We start from the raw sequence: 19,943 nt of genomic DNA, 5'->3' as shown, positions 1-19,943 counted from the left end.
AACCTCCAGAGGACCTGGGGAAATTCAACAGACATGACATGGGCCTCTGGGGGCTCCTGAACCCAACTATTGAGATGATAGTGGCATAATGCAATCATTGCTATCGTTTTTAAAGTGTTGTCTTTTGGATTGGTTCATTGCATAGCAATAGATAACTGGAATAGGCAGTTAATGGGAGGATTGTGGTCAGAGGCTACTGTGGGGGCTGTTGAATTTTTCTCCAAAGCGCAGATGCCCAGTATTCCTAGTCTTTGAAAGAGAGAGAGGAAAATTGAGAGAGAGAGAAAGAGAGAGAGACAGAAAGAGAGAGAGAAGAGGTTTTCTTAATCAGAGATTTCTCTTTACTTTCAACTATTTGCGGGTATTTTCATCTATTCTAAGTGAGAAATACTACCCTCTATTTTTAGGGTTTGCTGCTGTGTCCCTATTGAGACTTGTAAACTATTTGGTGATGAAATAGAAAATTGAAAAGTGGGGGCCCATTCAGCTCACAAGTACATGCATAGTTATATAGGTGAAAGGTTGGTGACCTCACTCCCTGTTTTAACCAAGCATTCTGTCATCTTTCCAGACTTGTGGGAAGACTTGACAGCTATTATTAATCTTGTTTTGTGTATTTGGGCAGATTAAAGTATTAAGCGCACACAGCATGGGTTATCATCACCTGCTGTTTTCTTGAAGTAGTGTCCAAATGATAAGGCTGGAATATATATTTTTAGAAAGGCCTGGATACTCGATCCGGTGGGAGAGAACATCTGGAACATTAGACAGGGTAAGCCACCTTTGCCACTCCTTTCCCCCTGCTGTGACGTACAGGTGAGGCAAACGGTACTGAAGTCAAGGGCGTCGGTGCTCACTGCTCTGGCAATGCCTGGTGAAACTGAGTTATGTTTGAATTTATTGTAGATGCTGATCTTCTGGACAATCACACTTTTCCTGCTGGGAGCAGCCAAAGGTAAGAAACACCACTCCTGCCCCGTAGGAAGGGCTTAAACTTAAGCTCTCAGCCCTGGCCAGAGAAAGCTTTAACTGTGGCAGGGCTCCCAGCAGCTCCAGGGTACCAGAGAGAAGAGGTGGGCTGCCTGGGAGAGTAGGCTGGGCAGTTTAAGTGATACCTGTTTCTGGGGATCCCCCCAGTGGCCTACCTTCATGCTCGGGGAGCCCAAGGCCAGACATTTCTAAGTAAAGCATGAAACATCTGCCTGAGTTAACATATTGACTTATCAATGCCCATTATCACATTAGTCAAATAAATGTATCAGAAGAACTAGGAATGGGGCTTAGAACTTTCCAGTTTTGATGGTAGTTCTAAACAAAGGTACCAGTGGTGTCCCTGTGGGATTCAATAGGACTGCTACCAGGCCAGTAGGTGGGCACTGGGGTCAAGAAGAGAGTGGGAGGGTTTGCAGTAGTTTCATCCATTGTCTTCAGACTGTCCCTGAACAGAAGAGTGACCAGGCCCGAACAGCAGTGACACCCCAGAGCACACCTCGAGAGCAAATCCTTAAGCAGATTCAACCTTTCTCTGCAGGAAAAGAAGTTTGCTATGAGGACCTCGGGTGCTTTTCTGACACTGAGCCCTGGGGCGGGACAGCAATCAGGCCCCTAAAAATTCTCCCCTGGACCCCTGAGAAGATCGGCACCCGCTTCCTGCTGTACACCAATGAAAACCCAAACAATTTTCAAGTGAGACCTCTGTCATGTTAATGTCACTGTAACTGGGCACGGGGCTATGCCCACCCTGCACCTTATCTCTGTGCCCCCTTCCTCCACCATGCCCCACCCCATCCCTCAAGCTGCCCCCCAGACCTGGCTAGACCTAGACAGAGCAGGTCATTAGTAATGTTGGTTTGAATGAATGAATGGTTCACATTTGCCAGAACTTCTAGCTGCTGTGTGATTCTGGTCTGGAGCAAACAGCTTACTGTCTAACAAGAACCACAGGGAAGATAAGAACTCAAACCACAATCCAGGCCCAGTAGAAGCAGTGATTACTCACCTGGAGAGAGGGGGCAGGGAAAGGGAGATCGGGGTGGGCTTCATGGAAGAGGTGGCTTTTTGCTAAGCTTTGAAAAGTAGAGGCATTGGGACAGGCGGAGATGAGGAAGGAGAAAAACAGGCCTGTGAGGCTGGGCTGCGAAAACAAGCAGCACTTCTGCATTTGTCACAGATTCTCCTCCCCTCTGATCCATCAACAATTGAAGCATCAAATTTTCAAACAGACAGAAAGACCCGATTCATCATCCACGGCTTCATAGACAAAGGAGATGAGCGCTGGGTGATAGACATGTGCAAGGTAGGAGCCGGCTCTGATCCCTATGGCCAACTGAGGCCAACACTTCCTGCTGACATCTCTGCCTCGCTTTATGCACTCAAGACAACTTTACATATTAGGTAACTTTATGCAATTAAAATGCTTCTCTTCACAAAAATTAAAATGCCTTTCCATGTTTCTGCACTACGTCTGCACCCTGAAGCAACCACATTCGCTATTAGAAAAATACTCCTACTATCTAATTTCCAGTTAAACCAAGGCCCGATGTTTTCTGCTTCCGTTTTTAGTGAGAGTACTTTGTATCCCATAAACAAGGGACTATAGGGCTTTTTTTGTTCAAATCTTTCCCATATCCCTGAGAGGCTGACATGTGTTTCTGTGACCATTTAATTGATCTCAGCACTTTGGGAGGCCGAGGTGGGTGGATCACCTGAGGTCAGGAGTTCGAGACCAGCCTGGTGAACATAGTGAAACCCTATCTGTACTAATAATACAAAAATCAGCCTGGTGTGGTGGCAGGCGACTGTAGTCCCAGCTAGTTGGGAGGCTGAGGCAGGAAAAGTGCTTGAACCCAGGAGGCAAAGGTTGTAGTGAGCCAATATTGTGCCACTACACTCCAGCCTGGGCAACAGAGCAAGACTCCATCTCAAAAAAAAAAAAAAGAAAGAAAGAAAAGAAAAACAGAAAACTAAAATTGAGTTACTACAATGACAGAGTAGAAAGTGCCACCTACATGTAATATAGGTCAGAAGGAGAGCAACAGAAGAATACACACATGTGTATACACACACACGGACATGTGTGCAACTTGTGCATATGCACACAAACACACACGTGCGTGCGATATACCACAATATACCGTCATCCTTTCTCTTTATGTGGAGACTGGTTCAATCGATTTTTCTGTCATCTAAGAATTTACCCCAGGAGCCTGCCTTCCACACATACGTTAATAACACCAACCGGTAATGTCAAAAGGAAAAATTACAAACCCAGAAAATTAAAGTCATTCTGCACTTGGCCTTGGTTTAGCAGACATTTCACTCTTGGCACCTTTCCTGTCCTATCATTAATAAGCATCTTATTGATGCAGTTTATGCTCCAAATTATCCAGGCTTGTGAAAGATTCCTCAGGATAGCTTGAAAATGAATGTCCTGGCCAGGCGCCAGGGCTCATGCCTGTAATCCCAGCACTTTGAGAGGCCGAGGTGGGTGGATCACCTGAGGTCAGGAGTTGGAGACCAACCTGACCAACATGGTGAAATGCTGTCTCTACTAAAAATACAAAAATTAGCCAGGTGTGGTCGCAGGTGCCTGTAGTCCTAGTTACTCAGGAGGCTGAAGCAAGAGAATTGCTTAAACTAGGAGGCAGAGGTTGCAGTGAGCTGAGATTGTGCCACTGCACTCCAGCCTGTGTGACAAAGCGAGACTGTCTCAAAAAAGAAAAGAAAAGTCCTGAGGAGAAAACTCCCACTATCTCTGTGCAAGTGATCACACATATTAGTATACTATATGTGGAATGATTCCAAGTGGATTTTAAATTTATAGTACCCTTTTAAATTCAAGCTGGTAATATGTACTGCCTGGCAGAACTCCTAAAGATATATCAGCTCCTTCGACATCCAGGAAGACATTTTCCTTCCAGAATTCTTCAATCTCTTTTAAATCAGTACAGTTCTATTTTTCAAATATCTACATGTGTCTTCTCCATGAAGTACTGTGTCATCGTGACTATAAAAATAGTGAAGCTTCTCTCTCACTTTCCAGCTCTGTAAACGCCCAGCAGGCTGGGGCATCGCCAAGAGCCTGAAAGGGCGCCTCATAGTCAAATCCGCAAGGTCATTTTGACACTGGCCACCAGAGACTGCACCTACGCCTTTTCCTTTTCGAAACAGGACTCTTTTCATGATGCAATCGTTTTTCCCTTCCTAATCAACCTTACTGAATTTGGTTGAAGGAAATCAGAGAGTGGCCAGCTTCCAATTAATCTGCAAGCTGGAGGGGAAATCAGTTTGCCTTTCTCATAGCATTCGCCCTGAAGGATAACTCTTAATTACCAACAGGATTCCCTAATAGAGTCTAGTTTATCTCATGCCCTAGCTAGGAGAGAGAAGTGACCATTTCTGAGCCCTGGCTGGATAAGGTTTCCCCTGCTCCCATGATCTCCCCAACCCCACTATCTCCCCAATACCAGAACCTGTTCAAGGTGGAGGAGGTGAATTGCATCTGCGTGGACTGGAAGAAGGGCTCCCAAACCACCTACACACAGGCCGCCAACAATGCGCGAGTGGTGGGCGCCCAGGTGGCCCAGATGCTCGACATCCTCTCGGTGAGTCAGCTGGCTGGGCTATGTGAGGAGGGAAGTAGTGACTGCTGGTCTCTGGTAGAGATGCAGCTGAGAGTTATGGATTAAAGAAGGAGAAAAAATTGATATCCAGATCTTACTTCTAAAACTCTGAAATTTGCCTTCATAATGACACGCCAGTGGAAGCAAAAATGAGAATTGCTAACACTTAGAAAGTGTTTTTTGTTTTTAAATCATCTTCAATTTACAGATAAAGAAAGTGAGGCCCAGAAAGTTTAACTAGTTTGCTCCCAAAGTCATAAAGCAAATGAATAGGAGAGGTGCCTTTTGATCCAGACCATCTAGCTTCAGAATTCACCCACAACAGCAGGTGGGCTCTGTTTGGGGTGAAACACAGCATGCCCAGAGAGAGCCACAGAGAGCCAATGGACAGTACGTGCAATTGGCATGTGTCAACTACTGGCCTGGTGGTGTGGATGCTGTTGATGTTGGGGAATTCCTTCTGCCACAATCATTTCACTTATTTCTTCCTACACTGTTTCATTTTAGCTAACTCTTTCAGTCTTTAATTCTTTAAGTTTCTAATCCTTTGTGACTATTTTCTGTACTAGGTAATGACGAGAGCCATTTCTCTTAGAGCTAAAGGGTCTACAAAATAACCAACTTCTGCACTCCTGCAGAAATCAAAACCCATGGTATTTGTACAAGAAGTATGGGAGACCAATAAACGAAGTGCCTTTGGGTGAATGTCTCCGAGATCAACACGTGCAAATACCTCATAGCTCTATTTGATTGGCTCGTTCACCAGTTTTTTTGGAGCACAATGTCAGGAGTGTGTGAGGAAGTAAAAAAGACACATGAGGTCCCAGACCGTCAAGGAGCTTGCAGTGAAGACTTGTAATGCCAGCAGAGTGTGATCTATTAGTGGGTTCTGATGGGGAGGGTAGGAGCTTTGCAGGAACACATAGAAGGCAGCTAATCCACACTGACGGGGCAGGGAAAGGGATTAAGGAGGTCTCCCCTCCCAAGGAAGAGACGTCTAAATTGAGAGCTGAAGGCTAGTCTGTTGATGTTAGCTGGCAAGTGCTTGGGGGATAGACAACAACAGGAAGAGAAGAACGAACCAGGCCCAGAGGTGAGAGGCTATGATGTAATCGAGGGTCTGAAAGTTCAACAAAGGGTTTGGCTGAAGAGTCTAGAAAAATAGATGATGAGTTAGGAAACCTCTGAGGCCTTCAAAATGAGTTTGGGCTTGATCCTGAGGGCAATGAGAGGCATGGAAGTTTTTCAGCAGAGGAGTAATATCCATCAGGCTGGCATTTTAGAAAAACTACGGCAAAAAAAAAAAAAAAATGTCCTGAAAATACAATCCCCCCTCTCCAGACAGAGTACAGCTATCCACCTTCCAAAGTTCACCTCATCGGCCACAGCCTGGGAGCCCACGTGGCTGGAGAGGCAGGGAGCAAGACTCCGGGCCTGAGCAGGATTACAGGTAAGGCCCCAGGGGCAGGGCCCCAGTTTTGTCCCCAGAAACCCCAGAATGAGGTCTCAAGAATGCAGCCCAGTTCAGAGCTCCCCTGAAGGAGACTGCCCCCTTGGCTGTGAGAGAGCTGCTTGGAGCCTACACAGAACATTTTAGGGAGCCCCCCAAGAAGCTCATGTGCCACCTTCATGGCAAGGGAAGGGTGATTGTGTTCCTCTTTGCTTCTTCCACCTCTGTCCTAGCGCCTCCTTTCTAAGTCCCAGTTTTCTGGTGGTGTTGGTTTCTTAGCAGGACTGGGCACCCAGGAAAACGCACAGTGAGACTAGTATCAACGTAAGCGAAACATAATCAAGGAGGGTCTATATTGCCAAGTCTTTCTCCCTTCTCTTTGGAATCAAGGGCAGAATAGAATCTAAAAATTGTTTCCTACTGCTTCTACTGGTAGAAGAAACCCAGTCGCCGTTATGGCCAAAAGCATTCTTTTAACCCAGTCAAAGCATTTGAATTATAACAGCAACAAGATATATCTACATAATATGATGGTGATCATAATAATAATGTTATTATAATTATTATAGTAAGCATAGATTAAGTGCCTGCTTATCCCAAATATTGCACAAAAATTTATATTTTCTCATATAATTCTCAGAACTGAAGAAAAAGGCTCAGGGATGCAAATAACTTGCCCAAAGCCACACAACCCGTCAGTGGGAGAACCCAGATCTAGACCTAGTTTTGCTGATGTTTGGTTCAAGCAACTCTTTATAAGAAATCTCTCTGTTATTTTCAGCTGGCAACTACATTCATGTTCCTGTTTATCAGCTGCTCTAACCAAGCCTTCAAAAACTATTAACAAATCCAAGATCCCTGCTAAGAAGGAAAATTGTCAAAAATAATAATTATTAATATCTTACGTATACACCCATGAGTATACATCAGGCATTGTGCTAAGTGCTACATAGCAACTCATTTAATCCATAACAACCATATCAAACAGATGCCATTATCACCCCATTTTGTAAAACGAAAAACCTGAAGCACAAAATGGTAGAGTGACATGCTCAAGGTCATGCGTCTTGCCCCAAAAGCAGCTGAGTAGGAATTTGGAGCCAGGCAACCTAGACCCAGAACCTGTGTTCTTAACTATGATACCACATTGCTTCACCCCTTTCTTTCTACAAACTTGAGGAGAGAAAGGATGTTGAAGAAGAAAGATACACAAGGAAATGGGAGACTCTGGTGTGGAAAAAATCCCTTAAACAAAACCTAAATTTCTTTGCTCATCTGCCCTCCTCTATCCATGCCACTGGGAATCCCTTTGTAATGAACCACATTCAGACTCTGTGTCCTCATATTTAGCACCCACGGTCATGGCACTGCACAACTCCGGGGCATGGTACCCCTTGATTTGGGTAGTGTATAGCCTGGGCAGCTGTACACCTTGGTGCTGCTGACATCTACAGTCAGGTCTATTGTTCTGCAGTGCTGATCATCTCTTTTAGGGTTGGATCCTGTAGAAGCAAGTTTTGAAGGTACTCCTGAAGAGGTGCGACTAGATCCCTCTGATGCTGACTTTGTTGATGTGATTCACACGGATGCAGCTCCCCTGATCCCATTCTTGGGTGAGGCCCACAATGCTCCAGCTGTGAGCATGCATGACTGTGTTTTAAGCATGAAAGTCCTGCATAACAGAAAGCTCATTGCTGTTCTAAACATTTCAGGTTTTGGAACAAATCAACAGATGGGCCATCTTGACTTCTTCCCTAACGGAGGAGAGAACATGCCGGGATGCAAGAAGAATGCCCTGTCTCAGATTGTGGATCTAGATGGCATCTGGGCAGGTAAAGTCGTGGTGGGGTGAGGGGAACAGGGCGGGTGCCTTCCTGGAGCGACCAATACCTTTGTATAGCAAATCTTAAGAGTAAAAATGCAACTGTCTTTAAAAATATACAATTCCCTCTTCTGAGGATTATTTCGGAAAAAAATGTAGCTACATAGTATTTGTTATATCTCAGCTTTACTGCTTTTGTGCTTCCTTAAAACATTGCTGTGGATGTCCTGGCACATACAAGCAACAAAGAATTATAAAACTGTCACTTAAAGCTATGACTCCATAGAGCCAGGAAATAGCATAAGAGCAAACATCCTGACTGTAACTAAGAGACTTTTGCTACAAATTCTCTCTCGGGAATCAGTGATAAGGTTCAAAATGATGTAATCAGCTCCCCTTCAGTAGCTAGAATGAGAATATTCCCAATAGTTCCCACAGCAAGCCTATTTGCACAACGACAGCCATTGCTCACCTATGTTGAGTAGGAATGAGGAGCAGTCACAGTTAAGGAAGGTGAGATGGGAGACTGTTATTGGATGTGGTTATTCTTTATTGTTGATCTAGCGCACTTGGGAAGAAAGGGCATCCTGCAGACACAGCTCTGACTCTGTATCTAATGAGGCCAAAAGGACAATGGACAGGTGAAGTTTTCATCCAGACTTGTCATGTGGCACCACACAGGAAAAAACCCTTAGTAGTCTGACCAAATGTAATGAGTAAAGATTTTTATTGAATTTCATCAAAATGGCTTGGCATATATGGATGCCATCAAAGCAAATATTAAGAATGAAGACAGGCCGGGCATGATGGCTCATGCTATAATCCCAGCACTTTGGGAGGCAAAGGCAGGCAGATCATTTGAGGTCAGGAGTTTGAGACCAGCTTGGCCAACATGGTAAAAACCCATCTCCACTAAAAATACAAAACTTAGCCAGGCGTGGTGGTGTGTGCCTGCAATCCCAGCTACTCGAGAGGCTGAGGTATTAGAATCATTTGAACCCAGGAGGCAAAGTTTGCAGTGAGCCAAGACCATGCTATTGCACCACAACCTGGGCAACAAGAGTGAAACTCCATCTCAAAAAATAATAATAATAATTTTTTAAAATGAGGACATAAGCAGTTTGTCTGTCACAGCCTCGTGAGGGTCTGCATGCATAGGGCAGCTGAAACTCTTCATCAGTAATGGCCCAGCAAGCTCAGGCCAGGTCTAGAAGGTGCAATGTAACATTTGTCACTTGGCAGGAGTTGCAGGGAGCCAAGAAAGGTTGCAAGGAAAATCAAGACACTATGAGAGTGAAGCTCATACAAAGCCACCTAAAGTTATACAGTCCTTGTTTTTATTTGTGTAACTGCTGCATGGAAATGTCCTTACATTGGCTTGGTCATGTCACATCTAGTCATGTCTTTGAGGACCTCCAGAATGGTGCCTGGGACATGAGATGGCACAAAGGTTGGAGGGATGGGCTCAAGACCAGATGGGCATGGGTTTAATTACCAGCTTTCCCACCTATTAGCTAAACTGTAAATCTGAGCCTATACTCTGTAGTTCTTTCTGTAAAATAGGGATGAGATGATAATGTATAAATAGGAATGATATAGTACCCACCTCCTAGGAAGACTGAGGATTACATGGACAAGGCATGTAAAGTGATCAGAACGTTGCCTGGTACACATAAATCACCCTCTATATGTTAATTGTCATTATTGTGGCTGAATTTTGGATTTCTCTTAAGTTTCTGAAAGTATGGTCCTACTTTGGAACCATCTCATTTGGAGAGAGAGGCAGAGAAGCTGTTTCAGCCCCCCAACCACCTGTTCAGGCTTCCTTATTTGTTTTCCCAGGAACCCGAGATTTTGTGGCTTGCAATCACCTAAGAAGCTACAAGTATTACTTGGAAAGCATCCTCGACCCCGATGGGTTTGCTGCATACCCCTGCACTTCCTACAAGTCCTTTGAGTCTGTAAGCTATTGTCCTGCCTCCAGCAATGGGCATCACCCCACTGTGGGACTGTTGTCCTGCTGTGTTTGGGATTTGCAATGCCTTCTCACTACATGTTTTGCATTATCCCTCAGAGTTCATGGTCCTGTGGAGTGGAAGAGGAAAAAACGTAAACAACTTTAGGCAGGAGGTGGCTAAAATTTTCGATGAAATGAGTCATGTGGCAGAGGAAAACTGGGAACTCAGAGAGAAAGAGCAGTCAATTCAATGATACAGAGAGGTTTCCTGCAGGAGGCGACCTCTGAATCTGGCTTAAAAATGAGAGAGTTTAGAAAACACAGGAATGCACATTTCTGGCACGGGCAGGGCAAGAGTAGAAGAATGTACAGAGAATAATTCACACCAGAGAGAAAGCAAGGTGGATGCTGGAGTCCTACATGCCAGACTGGCAACAAGGGGAGAGATGGAAGAATGACAGGCTAGAGACTGCCTATTCTGGCTCACGAGAGCCAGTGTGAGTATCCCTTCCCAACTCCACATTCAGAGACATCATGTTGGTAGCCTGAAATTGGCCATAGTCAGAGTATTTACACCACTGAAATTGGTAGGCACTGCAATCCAGGGTTTTTGTCCCAGAGAGTTGGCTGCTTATCATTCACCACCTCACCATTTAACGGAAGGTATAATTGATCTAACCTAGGTCCTGGGCATCAGTACTTTTTAAAGCTCCTCAAATAATTCTAATGTGTTGTGCCTAAAAGTTGGGAACCCTGATCCAGATGAAGGTAACTTAGAGATCATCTGCCCCAACCCCCTTGCTGTCACAAAGGAGAACGCTTAGGCTGTAGGAAAATTGAGTGTCTGCTCCCTCAGATGTATCAATCATACAAATACAAATTCTCCTTACAGTCCCATCTATCTCTTCTCATTAGGACAAGTGCTTCCCCTGTCCGGATCAAGGATGCCCACAGATGGGTCACTATGCTGATAAATTTGATGGCAGGACAAGTGAAGAGCAGCAGAAATTCTTCTTGAACACAGGAGAGGCTAGCAATTTCGCTCGTAAGTTGCACTTTGACTACCTGCCCATGTAAAGGAAGTATATAGTTTCTGTTACAAATGAGGGGCTTGCTTTCAACCTGAAATATTTGTGCATACATTTTGATTATCTTAGAAATGGACACATTCACCCAAACTATCCCAGTTACAAGTCAACTGAGGATTTAGAAAGAGTGTGCATTTCTTCCATTCTATTTCTGTGGCATGAAATGAGAGCAAGCCCTTGTATTTCTCTGGCATGAAATGAGAGCAAGCAAACAGTATAATTAATAGGATGAGGCCAATTTGCACATCCTTGTCACCAGCTACCCTGAATTTTTACCACTCCACAGTTCATTGTTTCTTTCCTTTTTAAGGCCACATCAGACATACCTGTTCTTCTCTTCATTCAGCAAAGATGTCATTGGTACCAGCTCTTTGCTGGGCTGTGTCCCTTAAGAAGCTCAGCTCCATACTGTGATTTCCCCTCTGTCTATGCATCCCTGATGCCCAGGGGCTGCCTTGCTGGTGGAGTGCAGGTGGGAATCAGGGAGAAGGATGGTTTCTCTCTAAAACCAGCTGAATGAACTAAGACAATGGACTAAGACACAGGGTAGAGACTGGGCATATTTGGACCACTTAGTACCAACTTGCCCTATGACAGTTCCATAGGAGGTGGCCCAGTAAAGACAGAGGTTAGGCTGGGCGCGGTGGCTCAAGCCTGTAATCCCAGCACTTTGGGAGGCCGAGACGGGCGGATCACGAGGTCAGGAGATCGAGACCATCCTGGTTAACACGGTGAAACCCCGTCTCTACTAAAAAATACAAAAAAAAAAAAAAATAGCCGGGCGCGGTGGTGGGCGCCTGTAGTCCCAGCTACTCGGGAGGCTGAGGCAGGAGAATGGCGTGAACCCGGGAGGCGGAGCTTGCAGTGAGCTGAGATCCGGCCACTGCACTCCAGCCCGGGCGACAGAGCGAGACTCTGTCTCAAAAACAAAACAAAACAAAAAAAAAGACAGAGGTTATATATTCATATAAATATATAACACATCTTACATAGTGTTTAAAGTCAGAGTTATTGAGGTATAATTTATATTCGGCAAAATGCACGCTTTTTAACATACACGTCTATGAGTTTGGACAAATGAATAGTTGTGTAACCACCTCCAAATCAAGATACAGAACATTTCTATCACCATATATATCAGTCTGTATTTTTTTGTAAGAAGACATTGGTTAATCAATCCTTCCACTGATGTTGTGATACATGAAATACTTGCCAATATTTCAACAACAAATTAAACACTCAAAAATCATGTATTCATTCCTCAATCAACAATTATTTATGGGCCACAGACTATGCTAGACACTGAGGATGTGGGGACAAACAAGACACTCCTCTTATGAAATCAATAATCCAGCTGAAGAGAGAAACTAAGCAAGCAACTACAAACGTGTTGGGATTGGTGGCTGTTGCCATGACATTATGGGACAGGGAACCTGGCCCTGACCAGAAGGAGGGTCAGGGACAAGGTCTCTGAATATATGAAAGATGAATAGGAGTTAGGCAAGAATCATGTGTGTGTATATTAATGTACATCTGTGCACATGTGTGGGTGTATGCATGCATGTATGAGTGTGTTTATGTGTGCATGTACCTTTGTGTGTATGCATGTGTGTCTGTATGTTTATGTATATGTGGGTGCATGTGTGTGTATTCGTATGTGGGTGTCTATGTGTATGTGTGTGGTTATATGTGTGTAGGTTTGTGTGTGTGTGCACATACACATGCATGTTTGTGTAGATGTATTTGTGTGTGTGCACGCACATGCGTATGTTTGTGTAGATGTACTTGTGTGTGTGCACGCACATGCGTATGTTTGTGTAGATGTACTTGTGTGTGTGCACGCACATGCGTATGTTTGTGTAGATGTACTTGTGTGTGTGCACGCACATGCGTATGTTTGTGTAGATGTACTTGTGTGTGTGCACGCACATGCGTATGTTTGTGTAGATGTACTTGTGTGTGCACGCACATGCGTATGTTTGTGTAGATGTATTTGTGTGTATGCACGCACATGCGTATGTTTGTGTAGATATATTTGTGTGTGTGCACGCACATGCGTATGTTTGTGTAGATGTATTTGTGTGTGTGCACGCACATGCGTATGTTTAGATGTATTTGTGTGTGTGCACGCACATGCGTATGTTTGTGTAGATGTATTTGTGTGTGTGCACGCACATGCGTATGTTTGTGTAGATGTATTTGTGTGTGTGCACGCACATGCGTATGTTTGTGTAGATGTATTTGTGTGTGTGCACGCACATGCATATTTTTGTGCATATGCATTTGTATTTGTGTCTGTGTGTGCATGCAGGCCCTGGGACAGCACTTCAGGTAGAAGCCTAAGTGACAACTGCTCATGCACCTAGTCTGTGCTAGAGACTGCCCAGGGCCCTGGGGAGCAAAGATGAAATACAGTCCCCGCCCTTGGGGTGGTTGCCAGGCTGCACTCCTGAGCTACCTTCCCAAATGTGGAGACAAGCCCCTATTCCCTCTCTCTTCACCTTAACTCACTGTACTGTCATTCTGGGGCAGAGCTGGCCAATAGAACTTTCTGCAATGAGGGGCATATTCTGTGTAGCCATTAGCCTTATGTGGCAATTTAACATTTGCAACACAGCTAATGAGTTTGAGAAACTAAATTTGTAATTGTATTTAATTTGGATTTAAATGTAAGCAGCCACATGTGGCTAGTGACCTCCTCACTGGGCAATGCAGTTCTAGAGGGGGATATTGCTGAATATATACTTCTCCTTAAGGCCTTGTTTGATTTGTAGATTAACAAGTAGAATTTCTTATACTTTGGCTGGGCGTGGTGGCTCATGCCTGTATTCTCAGCACTTTGGGAGGCTGACACGGGTGGATCACTTGAGGTCAGGAGTTGGAGACCAGCCTGACCAACATGGTGAAACTCTGTCTCTGCTAAAAATACAAAAATTAGCCAGGTGTGGTGTTGCGTGCCTGTAGTCCCAGCTACCAGGGAGGCTGAGGCATGAGAATCATTTGAACCAGAGAGGCAGAGGTTGCAGTGAGCCAAGATTGCACCACTGCACTAGAGCCTGGGTTACAGAGTGAGACTCCATCTCAAAAAAAAAAAAATAATTTTTTTAAAAATAATTTCTTATGCTTTGATGCCTCAGAGTAAGAGAAGGAGACAAGTCTGGGATGTAGGCTACCTAATTTGTATGTGAATAAATTGAACTCTTCCATCTCCTGTGCAGGCTGGAGATATGGGGTTTCCATCACACTGTCTGGAAGAACAGCCACTGGTCAGATCAAAGTTGCTTTGTTTGGAAATAAGGGAAACACTCAGCAGTACAGTATCTTCAGGTAATTTGCCATTTTAGTACTACGTCTCATTTGATGATATACACAGTCTTCAAACCACACACTTAATTTGAACACTTATCATCTCTTCATATGTCAATGGTTTATAATTATAGTCATGTAACATATAACAACATTTTAGTTGATGGACAACATACACAAGAGTTGCTCTATAAGTTTGTAATACCATATTTTTACTGTACTTGTTCTATGTTTGGGTGTTTAGATACACAAACACTTACCACTGTATTCCAATCATCTACAGAACTCAATACAGTAATGTGTAGTACAGGTTTGTAACCTAGGAGCAATAGGCTGTACCATACAGCCTAGGTATGTAGTAGGCTGTGCCATCTACAGTTGTGTGAGTACATGCTATGATGTCCACACAATGATTAAATCACGTAAGGACACATTTCTCAGAACATATCTCCATTGTTAAGCAACGCAGGACTATATGACTTTATGACTGAAGTTAATTGCAGACTTCTGCTAATAATTTTTCTTTTCTGCTATAAACCTAGGCATTTCGTTCTTTCTCTCTCTCTCTTTTTTTTTTTTTTTTTTTTTTTTTTAAGAAAGAGTCTTGCTCTGTCACCTAGGCTGGAGTGCAGTGGCACAATCTTGGTTCACTGCAACCTCCGCCTCCCGGGTTCAAGAAATTCTCGTGCCTCAGTCTCCCAAGTAGCTGAGATTACGGGCATGGGCCACCACACCTGGCTGATTTTTGTATTTTTAGTAGAGAGGGAGTTTCGCCATGTTGGCCAGGCTGGTCTCGAACTTCTGACCTCAAGTGATCTGCCCACCTTGGCCTCCCAAAATGCTGGGATTATGGGTGTGAGCCACCACGCCTGGCCTCTTTCTCTCGTAATAGATGTTTTTTCTTAAACGTAAATCTAATATTACTTCAGATATCCTGTTTTCTGATTAGTACAATAACACATGCTTATTGTGCCATACCATGTGGCTAATTTGTTACTGTACAAATAATTCTTCCAAAAATATAAAATGATATGCAGGAATTCTGTTTTATTTTCTATAAGAAAGCATTCAATTTTAAAACTTGAGTTTTGAAAACCATAGTTTGAACAGTGCTTGCATATTGCTGGCTTTTCCATGTCTCCATCCTTTATTTGGAAATTAATTCAGAAAAATAATCTTGTTAATCTAGAATAGAAAACAGCAGCCTGGCATTGTATGGTCATTAGAACTCATTTCCATGAACAGGGATGTTTATGTTTCTCTATTTCAAGGGGGATTCTCACACCAGGCTCAACCCACTCCTATGAGTTTGATGCAAAGCTGGATGTTGGAACAATTGAGAAAGTCAAGTTTCTTTGGAATAACAATGTGATAAATCCAACCCTCCCCAAAGTGGGTGCTGCCAAGATCACTGTGCAAAAGGGAGAAGAGAAGACCGTGTATGTATCTTTGTTGGCTGGTGCTGAAAAATGTTTGCAGAGATTCATGTTATAATGAAAACCCACCCCAGAAAGTTACGCATAGTTAAGCAAGAAAAGTCAAGAAAATTTACTCATCTGTGGCCCCTTCTCCCCAAACAAGCAACTGACAAAGAGCATAAAACGTTTCTGTTGGGTGCACCTTATTGGGTGTTCTCAGCACCGCCTGTGGGAATACAGAAGATAAGACTGTACTTTCAAGGTAAAATGAGAAAATATAAGAAAGAGAACAAGAAATCCTTTTGAAGGGTACAAGTTTATAAGTATGGGCCAGTGAATAGCTATACTTGAAAGAAGAGAAGACCAATCACATTTCAGGATAATAAGACGGAAAATAAATCGGTTTTAGGAAAAGATGGAGAATTTTATATAGGACAAGAAAGCACGAGGGTTGCAATACTTGTGAGATCCTGACCTGTGGTCTCCCTGGCTTTGGGCCTGAATAAGCACAGGGCCGTGGGTAGGAAAAAGGGACAGCTGGAGGAAAAGTTGGAGTGGTGACCTGAGAGGGCAGAGTGACTGTCTCAAACCTCAGATTCCAGGTCTGGTCAGTAGAACACGTGGCTTTGTGGGAAGAAGATCCTGGTCTCTCAGCCACCGATGGTCTTGAAGTTTGGGGTTAGGTGGAGTCACCGAGGTCAGGTCCCAGAGACTGTCACTCCCCCAGGTGGGGAGGGTGGGGTGGCAGAGTAGAACGGGGGCTGACTCCACATCTGGATCTCCTCGGACTGGATGACCCAGTGAGGTTCTCCCTATCCCCACAAGGCAAGGAGAACAAAGAGGCTGGCCCTGCCAGGTGGTCGGTGGAACCAGGAGGCTTTATAAACTAGAGCATAGTATAGAGGAGACTGGGCCGGGCTGGCGGGGAGCCCTGTGCAGGCTGGAGGTGCAGCCAAATCCTTTCCTCCCTGACCCCATCGGAGGATTCTCAGCCTCTAAAATTCAGCTCCCCAAGGCCTCATTAGCAAGCATCCCATGGCCTGAATCCTGGGACTGTGTGGTTACAAACATGTCAGGTGGTGGCATCACTGGAATCTTAAAAATGAGAGGTGTTCCCAGTCGGGCGTGGTGGCTCACGCCTGTAATCCCAGCACTTTGGGAGGCCGAGGCGGGTGGATCTCCTGAGGTCGGGAGTTCGAGACCAGCCTGACCAACATGAAGAAACCCTGTCTCTACTAAAAATACAAAAATTAGCCGGGCGTGGTGGCACATGCCTGTAATCCCAGCTATTCGGGAGGGTGAGGCAGGAGAATCGCTTGAACCTGAGAGGCGGAGGTTGCAGTGAGCCAAGATTGCGCCATTGCACTCCAGCCTGGGTGACAAGAGGGAAACGCCGTCTCACAAATAAATAAATAAATAAATATGAGAGGTGTTCCCAGGAGATGACTTGCTCACAGGTAAGACATACGAGGCCAAATCAGCCAAGGCATTGCATCTTCTAGGTTTTCTGAGGAAAGGCTGAGGTTTTCTGAACTTTCCGCAAATCGAACAGAACGTGCTTAAGGCTACACCTGAGGCCCTGTGCCCATCAGCTGTCATCTGCATTCTAGTGGCTGAGTGCAGCTCCCCTCGCTGTCTGCTCCAGAGACTGTTTCTTAAGAGCAGCTGGATATAAGACATCAGGTTTTTAAACAGAGGAAAGTCAAAACCAGCTTTAAATCTCTCAAACTAGCTTGGTGAATAAAAACATTGAATTAGTTGAATTACTCAAAAGTTTTCCTGTTATGAAAATGGCCAGTAACATTTAATAATAATAATAATAATAATAATAAAGAAGCTAAAGAAAATCAAGATTTTGGTCCAAGCTCTTCTCAGAATCCCCTCATATTTTTTAGTAACCTCATTGGGGTTTCAATTCCTACTAAGGAACCTGCCAGACTAGGATTCCCTCCAATGACACAGTATCCAAAGAGAAAGGCAGCCCTCCCCCTCTTTATTTCTCCCTGTCCCCCTCTCTTTCTTTATTAAGTACCTATTGTAAATGTACCCTTGCAAATGACTTTATTAAGTACCTATTGTATGGCCTGGCAAATAGTAAGGGATGAAAAGACAAAGCCTACACTCAAGGAGCTTACAGTTTCGCTGTTGAGAAAAATCAGACTTATGGTTCACAGGAAAGGTCAAAAGACCAAATAAAGAACTCCCAGGAGAGGCTCAGAAAGATAGTGGCCAAGTAGGAAAGCAGAGGGCCCCGGGGAGGCTGTGATGGAAGGAAGGGCAGCTCTCAGGATGAGGGAGGGAGGAGGAGGGAGGAAAGGCACAGGGGCAGGGCAACAGGTCCAGGTGCATGAGCGGCGACAGGGCCTAAGTGCAGGGAATATGATCGGAGGCCTCTGATGCCAGGTTAGGGCTTCTGGGAAGAAAAAATGAAACACAGAAGAGAAGGTGGGAAGGGGCCAAGGAATACAATTGAGGAAATGGGGCAAAGCTTCCAAGCTCACAGGTGGTTAGGCCTGAGAGAAGTCCAAGCTCACAGGTGGCTAGGCCTTAGAGAACCGCAATAATAACTGCTTACATCTGCATTGTTTTGTGTTAATTATAAGACTTTTTACATTTACCATCATGGGATGTTGCGTTCTTATCATGGAACTCTCAACAGTCATGAGAGGGAGCCCTCTTCTACAAATGAAGGGGGCTGCCTTTCTCTCTCTTTTTTTTTTTCCTGAAATGGAGTCTCGCTCTGTTGTCCAGACTAGAGTACAAGTGGTGTGATCTCAGCTCACTGTAATCTCCACCTCCCAGGTTCAAGAGATTCTTGTGCCTCAGACTCCTGAGTAGCTGGGATTACAGGCATGCACCACCACGCCTGGCTAATTTTTGTATTTTTAGTAGAGACGGGGTCTCACCATGTTGGCCAGGCTGGTCTCAAACTCCTGGCTTCGAGTGATCAACCTGCCTCGCCCTCCCAAAGTGCGGGGATTACAGGCGTGAGCCACCACACCAGGCCTTGCCTTTCTCTTTTGATACTATGTCATTGGAGGGAATCTTAGTGGGCACGTTCTTTAGTAGGAATTAATACCCCAATAAAGTTATTAAAAAATATGAGGGGATTCTGAGAAGAGCTTGGACCAAAATCTTGATTTTCTTTAGCTTCCCAGTTATTACATCCTTCCTCAGAATCCTCAGATAACTAGCCCCAAAGCATTCAAACATGGGAGGGCAAGGTCATGAGGAACTCCAGGGAGGAACGCCAGGTCCCCCGACTCCAGAGCTGGAAGACAAGCTCAAGGAAGGCTTGAAGTGTGATCCTGAAAATACAGCCTCTGGCATCAGATGGACCTGTTTTTGCATCTTTGTTATTCTGCTGATTAATGGAGAGCCCTCTGTGTCTCAGTTTCCTCTCCTGTAATGTAGAACTAATAATCAGACCCCCTCACACATGTATGGTGAGGATCAAGTTTGCACAAGTGAATTATGCCCCATAATTGGCCGCAGATGAGAAGGGCTCAGGGCGTGTTGGCCACTGTCCCCTTCCGGGAGTGACTGGAGGACAGCATCCCTCTGTAAGCCAGGCTGCTGAGCCTATGGTGGCCGCCAGGCACCTGTGGGGACAAGGGAGTGAGAGTCCCTTCCTTCGGAGGCCACCGTCCTGTGTGACACTCCAGAACCATAGCAGACCTTGTCCTAGAGCCTCCAGGCAGCAAGCACTGCAGGTGCTGGTTGCAGCTCCAGTCCTAGGGCCCCCTCGGGCCTCCTGAATCATTCCTCAGCTGTGACTTGGGCTTAACCCCTTAAGAAAAAAAAACAAAAACAAAAACAGCAACACCTGGCTTTTGCTAAGGTGACCCCCGAACGCTTACAAAGCTTCCCTTTCTCCCCAGGTACAACTTCTGTAGTGAAGACACGGTGCGGGAAGATACGCTGCTCACCCTCACGCCCTGCTACGTGGCGTAAGCTCCGTAGCTTATGTGGCTGCTGCGTTCATGCCAATAAAATCCACTGGTGCATCTGTATGCTCTGAGTCTGTCTCCTGCTGCGGCCGCCTCCCGGGGATACATTAGGGAATGGAACGTTTGCAAATGTCCCGAGCACGTCCCCATACCTGGGTTTCTCCCCATTGACTTTGGGTCACACAGTCTCCCTGGCTCCTGTGCCTGGGTGGACTGTCTTCTCCGTGCCTGAGCTCGTGGCGATGGACTGAACTCCGGAGCCTCAGTTCCAGGGGCACCAGCCTTTAGCCCCGCCCCTCATTTCACAGGGAGGAAACTGAGGCCCAGAGG

General features: G+C 45.0%; 1 protein-coding gene across 1 annotated transcript; it reads left to right on the top strand.

The window, feature by feature from the left end:
* Nucleotides 1–645: 645 nt before the first annotated feature.
* On the top strand, nt 646–19,676 carry LOC105467352 (inactive pancreatic lipase-related protein 1). The gene is made up of 13 exons (XM_011716883.2): nt 646–772; nt 907–955; nt 1,532–1,686; nt 2,171–2,296; nt 4,470–4,604; nt 5,964–6,072; nt 7,566–7,685; nt 7,785–7,904; nt 9,737–9,855; nt 10,767–10,896; nt 14,158–14,266; nt 15,517–15,684; nt 19,545–19,676. The coding sequence occupies exons 1-13, from the start codon at nt 692–694 to the stop codon at nt 19,615–19,617; spliced, it is 1,494 nt and encodes a 497-aa protein (XP_011715185.2). The 5' UTR covers nt 646–691; the 3' UTR covers nt 19,618–19,676.
* The last annotated feature ends 267 nt before the right edge of the window (nt 19,677–19,943 follow it).

The sequence above is a fragment of the Macaca nemestrina genome, chromosome 9 (assembly GCF_043159975.1).
Source record: "Macaca nemestrina isolate mMacNem1 chromosome 9, mMacNem.hap1, whole genome shotgun sequence".
NCBI lineage: Eukaryota > Metazoa > Chordata > Mammalia > Primates > Cercopithecidae > Macaca > Macaca nemestrina.
The sequence above is the reverse complement of the archived record's forward strand: the minus strand, read 5'-3'. Positions and strand labels throughout refer to the sequence as shown.

Excerpts from the sequence above, each read along its gene's own strand:
- LOC105467352 (XM_011716883.2), top strand. The coding sequence starts at position 692 with ATGATAAGGCTGGAATATATATTTTTAGAAAGGCCTGGATACTCGATC. Across the intron at positions 7,905-9,736 it reads TCTAGATGGCATCTGGGCAG|GAACCCGAGATTTTGTGGCT; the intron begins GTAAAGTCGTGG and ends TTGTTTTCCCAG. Across the intron at positions 9,856-10,766 it reads CCTACAAGTCCTTTGAGTCT|GACAAGTGCTTCCCCTGTCC; the intron begins GTAAGCTATTGT and ends TCTTCTCATTAG.